This window comes from Eriocheir sinensis, chromosome 4 (assembly GCF_024679095.1).
Source record: "Eriocheir sinensis breed Jianghai 21 chromosome 4, ASM2467909v1, whole genome shotgun sequence".
NCBI classification, from domain to species: Eukaryota; Metazoa; Arthropoda; class Malacostraca; order Decapoda; family Varunidae; genus Eriocheir; species Eriocheir sinensis.
Window position 1 is genome coordinate 28778262 of NC_066512.1, and position 10000 is coordinate 28788261.

Genomic DNA, 10000 nt, shown 5'->3' on the forward strand with positions numbered 1-10000 from the left:
ACATCGCTCGTCCTGTCCTGATTATCTTAGGTCCATATTATTAAACGTATCGGGTTCCCATTAAGACTGTTGTTCAAGGTCACAGAGAATTTAAACCGTTTTTTATGTGTGATTTTCCCGTTCATGGATCATAAACCGTGTAAAACTATCACTAGAATCACAAAACAGTCCATGAAAACGACATCCACGTCTTCGAGAGGCACAGAAAGCCAAACCAGAGACTACCAAACAGCCAATATATTAGTGTTCCAACCATTAACACTGGAAGAAATTGAAGACAGAAAAAAATATATCACAAAAATCTGGAGCAGAAGAAAAACGAAAATTCACCAAGACTAAAAGACACAACAACGCCAATCAACAATCAAGAAACAAGAATAAGGACCATAAGTGGGAGCCGTTACAAAGGCAATCCCACACCTACTACGGGGGGCTTCGTGGTGCAGTGGTTAGTACACTCGGCTCACAATCGAGGGAGCCCGGGTTCGATTCCCGGGCGGAGTGAAAAAATTTGGGCGGCTTTTCCGATACCCGACGCCCCTGTCCACCCAGCAGTGAATGGGTACCAGGTATTAATCGGGGGTTGTGTCCCGTCTCCTGGGGTCTGTTCCCTTCTCCTATAATTCCTTCCCCTCCTGTCTCTCTCCGGCATATGACCACAGATGTTGCGCCGACTAAACGAAACTTTCCAACTGTTCCTTTCTCCTATAATTCCTTCCCCTTCTGTCTCCCTCCGGCATATGACCACATATGTTGCGCCGACTAAACGAAACTTTCCAACTTTTTTTCCACGCCTGCAACTGGACTGGACTGGACTGGCTTTTCAAACAGGCGAACTATAACTACTAGAAAAAAATCTTCCTAATCTTCCTAATTACCCTAATCTCCCACCCCCCTACCCTCCCACTACTACTACTTCCGCGGCCCTTAGTCTCTTATATAACGGTCCTTAGGTAACGCCCTAAGTGGCCCTCAGTCTCCCCAAGTTAGGGTAATTGCGTCATTTCGGGGTAAAGTCCACCAAGAGAGTCGCTTCGAAGGACAGGCAAGCAAGGGAAGGGTTCTTAGTGAGTGTGTGTGTGTGTGTGAGAGAGAGAGAGAGAGCGGACGGACGCATTGCCATAAAGTTACTCAAGACCATTATTTTCCTCTCGGACCGAACCATTACCCCCACCACCACCACCACCTCCATCACCACCTCCATCACCACCTCCTCCTCCATCATTTCCTCCATCACTACAACTGCCGAAGGAATGAGAGAGAGAGAGAGAGAGAGAGAGAGAGAGAGAGAGAGAGCGTAACGCCAATCACCCATCATGACCATCACCATCATCACTACCGCCACCATCACCACCGCCACCACCACCATCACGCACCACCCCGTACACAATCACCACCTAACGTACGACACTTTCCGACGCGCTGCCAACCGTACGATAACTCTCAAGCCTTCCACGACGCCGATAACCGCTTTAAATGTGGAGAGAGAGAGAGAGAGAGAGAGAGAGAGAGAGAGAGAGAGAGAGAGAGAGAGAGAGAGAGAGAGAGAGAGAGCAAAATGTTCCATTCCGCATGACGATTCAACATCCTCTGCACCTGTAAGTCAATTCCTCCTCCTCCTCCTCTTCCTCCTCCTCCTCTTCCTCTTTCTTCTCCTCTTCCTCTTCCTCTTCTTCCTCCTCGTCCACACCATTTGGCGAGAAGTGAGTCGGACAGTTTGTGGTGATTAATCCTCTCTCTCTCTCTCTCTCTCTCTCTCTCTCTCTCTCTCTCTCTCTCTCACTCTCTCTCTCTCTCTCTCTCTCTCTCTCTCTCTCTCTCTCTCTCTCTCTCTCTCTCTCTCTCTCTCTCTCAATCTATCGATCTATCACTACGTAGAGAAAGATAAAAAGATTGGGTGATTGACTGACTGAGAGAGAGAGAGAAGAGAACGAGAGTTAATTTGGTGTCATGAAAGGATAAATGAAGAAAAGAAGAAAGAAGAAAAAGAAAGAAAGAAAGAATCGAAGAAATAAATAAATAAAGAAAGAGAGAGAGAAAGAAACGAAGAGTGAAAGTATTAGAGAAAGTAAGCAAAGAAGAAGGCTGATCGTATGGGAGTAAAGGAAGAGAAAGAGGGCGAAAGAAGAAAGGAAAGAAAAAAATATTGATTACTTAACCTTTTAATGTATCAATCTACTCAATCTATAAGGGTAAGAGGGAAGAGTGAAACCAGGGGAGGAGAGGGGAGGGGAAGAGGGGACTATGGGAGGGAGGGAGCAGATAGAAGGTTACCAGAGGGAGGGAGGGAGGGAGATAATGTTACCAGAGGGAGGGAGGGAAGAGGGACTACTGGAGGGGAGGGGAGAGAAGGTTATCAGAGAGGGGAGGGGAGGGAAAGAGGGGACTATTGGAGGGGAGGGGAAGAGGGGACTATTGGAGGGAGGGAGGGAAGGTGACTATGTGAAAGGATGGAGGAGACACTGATAAGTTGAGGGAGGGGAGGGGAGGGGAAAGTGGGTGATCAGGAGAGGGGAGGAAAGACACGTTGATCAGAAGGGAAGGGGGAGAGAGACTGACAGAAGGGGAGGAGGGAGAGGGGAGGATAACCAGAAGAAGGGAGAAGGGAGCAGGTTACCAGGTTAGGGGAAGGGTAGGAGAAGGAGATCTGAGGGTAGGGGAGAGAGGGTGACCATGGGAGGGGAGGGAAGCGAGACTGACCCTCTATAACAAGGCTTGGCAGAAAGGGAGAGCAAGTGAGTGAGATCCTATCCCGTGCTCCTGACTGAGTGATCGAGGCGCTGCAGAGAGGGATGAAGGGAGCCACTGTGTTCGGTGTTAAAGGCTTGACGGAGTGACTGCCTGGCTGGAGGTCGCATTCTCAGACGCTTTCGGCGGAGGGGGGTGTGTGCTTGGGGGTGCTGGAGGGCGTGTGTGTGTCGGGGGGAAAGGAGAATGGGAAGGGGACTGTCTTTCCTTCTCCCCCCACCTGTACCTTCACCACTAACCCCCTTCCTCTTCTTATTATACCCTTGAAAAAAAAAAAGTGTTTGTGGGACGGAGGGAGAGGAGGGGTTTATGTGTGTGTCGGGGGGAAAGGAGAATGGGAAGGGGACTGTCTTTCCTTCTCCCCCCACCTGTACCTTCACCACTAACCCCCTTCCTCTTCTTACTATACCCTTGAAAAAAAAAGGAGTATTTATGGGACGGAAGGAGAGGAGGGGTTTATGTGTGTGGGCGGGGTGCGTTGGTAGGCTTGTGTGTATGTGTGTGTGTGTGTGTGTGTGTGTGTGTGTGTGTGAGTAACGGTTCACCAATGAATGCGGCGTTACGGGCAGCTGCGGCGGCCGGCAAACTGCGGTTCTTCAAGAGACTTATTGAAGTGTGTGTGCGTGGGTGTGTGTGTATGAGAGAGAGAGAGAGAGAGAACCAAAGGAAGGAAAATTCTGCATCATCTTGGTCTGTTTGTAAAATTAATGCAAGCGTTCTTCTTGACCTTTATTGAATGCACACACACACACACACACACACACACACACACACACACACACACACACACACACACACACATACACAGTTCTTTTCCCTTAACTCTTTTATCTTAGTATTTCTCTCTCCAACGCATCGCCTCAGGGTAACTCTCCTCCTTCCACTCCTCCTCTTCCTCCTCCTCCTTCTGAGGAAGATAAGCCACGCGTGGGATTGAGGCGGTCAAGAGCCACGGTCACATCCTCTTCTTCTTCTTCCTCCTCCTCCTTCTCTTTCTCATCCTTCTCCTCTTCCTTATCTTCCTGTATGAAGTCCATCATTCTTCTCCCTTCTCTTCCAACTATATCTCCTCGTTGTTTATTCCTCCTATTTTTCTTTTCTTGTTGTCATATCTTTTCATTTTTCCTCTTCCTCCTCCTCCTCCTCCTGCTCCTGCTCCTCTTTCATCTCATAGATTTCTCATTTTCTTCCATTCTTCCCAAACCTTTGTACCCTTAAAACACACACACTCACACACACACACACACACACACACACACACACACACACACACACACACACACACACACACACACACACACACACACACACACACACACACACACACTTTTTTTTTGTGTGTGTTTGCATGTCCTGCTGACCGCTTCCATTTCCTTCCCTCACTTCCTTCCCTCCCTTCATTCCTTCCTCCTCCCCTTCCTCTTCCTGTATCGCTCTTTCCTCCTTCATTTCTCCTTTTCTCTCCAAATGTCATTCCTTCTCTCTCTCTCTCTCTCTCTCTCTCTCTCTCTCTCTCTCTCTCTCTCTCTCTCTCTCTCTCTCTCTCTCTCTCTCTCTCTCTCTCTCTCTCTCTCTCTCTCTCTCTCTCTCTCTCTCTCTCTCTCTTCATGTCGTCCTCCCTCGCTTAACTCATTTACTTTTATCTTTCTCTTCCCTTTATTTATTTTTACTCCACCTCTGTTCCTTCCTTCCTTACTTCCTTCTTTCCTTCGCTTCTCTTCTCCGTCCTTCCATTTGTTTGTTTTCCTGGGTTAAAAATTGTTTATGAAATATGAACACGTTAGAGGAGGGAGGGAGAGGAGACGGAGTGAATGAATGAATGATGGAAGGAAGGAAGGAAAGAAAGGAAAGAAGAAAGGAAATGAAAAAAGAGGAGTGAAGGAAGGAGGGAAGGAAGAAAGGGAGAGAAGGAAAGAAAGAAGGAAGAAAGGAAAAAAAGAAGAAAGAAAGGAAGAAGAAAGGAAAGGAGAGAAGAAGAGGAGTGAAGGAAGGAGGGAAGGAAGAAAGGGAGAGAAGGAAAGAAGGGAGGAAGGAAGGAAGGAAGGAAGGAAAGAAAGAAAGAAAGGAAAGAAGAAATTAAATGAAAGAAGAGGAATGAAGGAAGGAGGGAAGGAAGAAAGGGAGAGAAGGAAAGAAGGAAGGAAGGAAGGAAGGAAAGAAAGAAAGGAAAGGAAACAAAAGGAGTGAAGGAAGGAGGGAAGGAAGAAAGGGAGAGAAGGAAGGAAGGAAGGAAGGAAGGAAAGAAAGAAAGGATAGAAGAAATGAACTGTGAGAATTGAAGGAGGGTAGGAAGATAGGGAGAGAAGGAAAGAAGGAAGGAAGGAAGGAAGGAAAGAAAGAAGAAAGAAAGAAAGGAAAGGAGAGAAGAGGAGTGAAGGAAGGAGGGAAGGAAGGAAGGGAGAAACGGAAAGAAGGAAGGAAGGAAGGAAGGGAAGTATAATGAGAGAGAGGAAGGAAGAGGATGGCAGGAACCTAAATATATAAACATGAAGTGGATTTTGTGCGTTTGTTTGTATGTATTGCTCTGCACGAAGGAGGAGGAGGAGGAGGAGGAGGTGAAAGGGGTGGAGGAGGAGGTCGAGATTGAAAGACATGTAAATAGGGAGGTCTTTCAGCACTCCTCCTCCTCCTCCTCCTTCTCCTCTTCCTCCTCCTCCTCCTGCACTTCCTTTTCCTCCTCCTCCTCTTCCTTCCTCACGCTTCTCTAGAAAATTCCCAACACGCATATCTTCTTCTCTCTTTCCTCCTCCTCCTCCTCCTCCTCCTCCTCCTCCTCCTCCTCCTCCGATGTTTCTTCTTCTTTTGCAGCATATACCCCTCCCCACTCCACGAGAGCGGAGGAGGAGGAGGAGGAGGAGGAGGAGGAGGAGGTGATCTCAGGTGGTCTGTGCCTTGCTATGAAAGATGAGCGAAAGTAAATCCTCCTCCTCCTCCTCCTCCTCCTCCTCCTCCTCTTCCTCTAACTTTTTTTTTGGAATTATTCTTTGTTCTGTTTTCTCCTTTTCTTTCCCAATTTTCTCTTCTTCCTCCTTCCCTTTTCACCATCATTACCTCTTTTATTATTATTATTATTATTATTATTATTATTATTATTATTATTATTATTATTATTATTATTAGGGAGAGAGAAAGAGTCATAATGATACATCGCCATTATCGGAAGAACTTTTCATTATAATACGGAAATAATAATAATAATAATAATAATAATAATAATAATAATAATAATGGGGAGCATCAAGTCCTGGGATTAACCTTTGTTCAGTAAGATTATCAGATGGTGGAGGAGGAGGAGGAGGAGGAGGAGGAGGAGGAGGAGGAGGAGGAGGAAAATGATGATGAGAGAGTGTAGAAGACTGAGATAATGGTAGGGGAGGAGATATAGGAGGAAAAGGAGGAGGAGGAGGAGGAGGAGGAGGAGGAAGAAGAGAAGGGCGGTGAGGAATAGGAGGAATATGAGGGTGAGATAATTTAAGAGATAAAGAGGAAGAGCAAAGGGTGGAAGGAGGTGGAGAAGGAGGTGGAGAGGAAGAAGAAGAAGAACAAGAAGAAGAACAAGAACAAGAAGAAGAAGAAGAAGAAGAAAAAGAAGAAGAAGAAGAAAAAGAAGAAGAAGAAGAAGAAAAAGAAGAAAAAGAAAAAGAAAAAGAAGAAGAAGAAGAAGAAGAAGAAGAAGAAGAAGAAGAAGAAGAAGAAGAAAAAAAAGAAGAAGAAGAAGAAGAAGAAGAAGAAGAAGAAAAAGAAGAAGAAGAAGAAGAAGAAGAAGAAGAAAAAGAAGAAGAAGAAGAAGAAGGTGTCAGTACTAGAATATTCACCAATAGAAAGAACAAAGGGAAAAAGGTGAATGCAGTAAACAAATAAGAAAAGAATAACAATCAAAACAATAACAAAAAAGAGAAACAAGAACATCACCACCAACAAAAAAACAAACTCAACCGAACACACAACGGGATCAACAACAACAACAACAACAAAACTTTATACAGGATCGAACCCTCTAAAGGCCAAACGGGAAGTTCGACTAAGAGGCCGATTATGTCTGCTGGGGATCCTACACACATCAGCTTGAATCATAAAGAAGAGCGTGTGTAATCCTTTCAGGAATGCAAGATAGGCGGTGTAAGGATAAATTTGGGGGCATGTGGTATAGCTGCGCGTGGCCTCGGTGCTCATCCCCGTCACCTTGGCCCTTCAACCTGCGGCGGATAACTTATTACCTCTGGACACGAGGCCAGCGTGACATCCGGCCTACCACAGTTTACCTTCCCCAGGTATCCCCAGGTACACATTTATTTAACGAACTAGCGAGGAGCATACTCCAGGAGGCGCATCGCTTCACTCATCCGCCGACTCAATCCCAGATGGTCAACGCGGGCAAGCCTCCACGCAGCTGCCCTTCCCATTCTGACCCCCTTCAAGGACCGATCGACTTGACCTATCCATGAGTTACGTGGGCGTCCCCTTCGTCCCCTCCACTCAGGGTTGTCTCGTACAGAAACAACAACAAAAATGGATAAGATAAAAACTAAACCAAGTGCTCCAGGCCAATAAAAAAAAAGAGGTGTGGGTCCCTTACCTGAACCTGACGCAGCCGGAGTTGGCGGGCGGCGCGGTCCACAGCACCTGGATTTCGCTTTTGGGGATGGCGGAGGTCTGCGTGATGGCGTTAGGGCAGTCGTCGGAGTGCATGGTGAAGGCGTCCCCGTACAGCTGTGAAGGGGAGGGGAGGAGAGGAGGGGGGGATTACAGTTGTGGTGGTGACATTGGTGGGGGTGATGGTGATGTGAATGGTTGGGGAGAGTGGTGAATGGGTGTGGGCGGTGGTGGTGGTGGTGGTAGGTGGTGCAGAGAACATTGAAAAGAGAAAAAGAACGAGGAAAAGGAGGAGGAGGAAAAGAAGGATGAGGTGGTAGCGATGGTGATGGTGGTGATGGGTGGGGAGGCTGATTAATGTGGTGGTGGTGATGGGTAGTGGTAGTAGTGGTGATGGTGGTGGTGACGGATGGAAATAGCAAGGAGGTGGTTAGTGAAATGGTGGTGGTGATGTTGGATGGGTGGGGAGGGTGGTGAGAGTGGTGATGTGGAGTGGTGTGGATGCGTGGTGGTGATGGTGGTGTATGGGGTGGTGGTGAGGTTGGGGGTGATGATCCTGATACTACTACTACTACTACTACTTCTACTACTACTACTACTACTACTACTACTACTGGTAAAACTACTACTACTACTACTACTACTACTACTACAACTATAATAATAATAATAATAATAATAATAATAATAATAATAATAGCGGCACCGCCTGTGATAAATTTTCTTGCCTCGCCAAAATGACTTTCCATTAATTATAATTAGTTTTAAAAGTTTCAATTTTATTAAACTTTTGAAAGACGGCATGTGGAGGCTCTACTCTCTCTCTCTCTCTCTCTCTCTCTCTCTCTCTCTCTCTCTCTCTCTCTCTCTCTCTCTCTCTCTCTCTCTCTCTCTCTCTCTCTCTCTCTCTCTCTCTCTCTCTCTCTCTCTCTCTCTCTCTCTCTCTCTCTCTCTCCCCCCCCACCCATTCATCTCCCTTTCTTCTCTTCTCGTATTATTTGATGGCCCTCATTTCTTTCTTACTCATTTTTCTCTCCCGATAACCTCTCTCTCTCTCTCTCTCTCTCTCTCTCTCTCTCTCTCTCTCTCTCTCTCTCTCTCTCTCTCTCTCTCTCTCTCTCTCTCTCTCTCTCTCTCTCTCTCTTGCAAAATTATCTTAATTCTTAGCTCCTTACTTTCCTTAACTAAGTTCCTCCTCCTCCTCCTCCTCCTCCTCCTCCTCCTCCTCCTCCTCCTCCTCCTCCTCCTCCTCTATCTTCCTCCCATTCTTCTTCCTGCCTTTGTCTCCCTCATTTTCTCTTGTTATTTATCTCTGACCTTTCTCTTCCCATTCTCTGTCTTTTCTCCTTTCTCATCTTCCCGCCCTCCCTGCCTCCCTCCCTCCCTTCCTTCATCCCTGGCTCCCTCTCTCTCTGGGTCCTTCCTTCCATTTCACCCTCCCTCCTTTCCCTTCCTTCATCCTTGCCTTCCTCTCTCCTCCATCCTCCTCCTTTCCTTCCTCCATCTCTCCAAGCCTCCCGCCCTTCAGCCCCCCTCTCCCTTCCTTCATCCCTGGCTCCCTCTCTCTCTGGGTCCTTCCTTCCATTTCACCCTCCCTCCTTTCCCTTCCTTCATCCTTGCCTTCCTCTCTCCCTCCATCCCTCCCTCCTTTCCTTCCTCCATCTCTCCAAGCCTCCCTCCCTTCCTCCCCCCCCTCTCCCTTCCTTCATCCCTGGCTCCCTCTCTCTCTGGGTCCTTCCTTCCATTTCTCCCTCCCTCCTTTCCCTCCCTTCATCCTTCCCTCCCTCTCTCCCTCTATCCCTCCCTCCTTTCCTTCCTCAATCTCTCCAAGCCTCCCTCCCTTCCTTCATCCCTGGCTCCCTCTCTCCCTGGGTCCTTCCTTCCATTTCTCCCTCCCTCCTTTCCCTCCCTTCATCCTTCCCTGCCTCTCTCCCTCTCTCCCTCCCTCCTTTTCTTCCTCCATCTCTCCAAGCATCCCTCCCTACCTCCCCTGTCCCTTCCTTCATCCCTGGCTCCCTCTCTCTCTGGGTCCTTCCCTCCATATCTCCCTCTCTCCTTTCCCTCCCTTCATCCTTCCCTCCCTCTCTCCCTCTATCCCTCCCTCCTTTCCTTCCTCAATCTCTCCAAGCCTCCCTCCCTTCCTTCATCCCTGGCTCCCTCTCTCTCTGGGTCCTTCCCTCCATATCACCCTCCCTCCTTTCCCTCCCTTCATCCTTGCCTTCCTCTCTCCCTCTGTCCCTCCTTCCTTTCCTTCCTCCGTCTCTCCATGCCTCCCTCTCCTTTATACTTCATTATTTCTAATTTTACCGCCACAACCTTTTTCTTTCTCTCACTTTCTCCTTTTTTCCCTTCACTATTTCCTCTCAGGCATTTCTTTTTTTTTCTTTCTTTGTGTTTTTTTCTTCCTTCTTTCTTTCTCTCTGGTATTTTGCTTTTTCCTTTTCTTCTTCCTCTCTGATCTCCTTTCTCCTTCTTTCCTTCCTTCCTACGTTTCTTCCTCTTTCCCTTCCTTCGTTCCTTCGTTCCTTTCCCCTTCCCTTCCTTCCCTCCTTCATTCCTTCCTTCATTCATTCTTGCATTCTTTTCTTTCTGCTTTCCTTCCTTTCTTTCTAACTTTTTTCCCCTTCTCTTCATTCTTTCGCTCATTTTCCATTCTCTT

General features: G+C 47.3%; 1 protein-coding gene across 2 annotated transcripts in view; it reads right to left on the reverse strand.

The window, feature by feature from the left end:
- The window catches only part of LOC126982076 (spondin-1-like), a 161453-nt gene that overhangs the window by 53445 nt on the left and 98008 nt on the right, over positions 1–10000 (reverse strand). For both annotated transcript variants that reach the window (XM_050833809.1, XM_050833816.1), the window contains exon 4: positions 7325–7458. In XM_050833809.1, coding sequence (XP_050689766.1) covers positions 7325–7458 — 134 coding nt within the window. The remainder of the gene's footprint in view (positions 1–7324; positions 7459–10000) is intronic.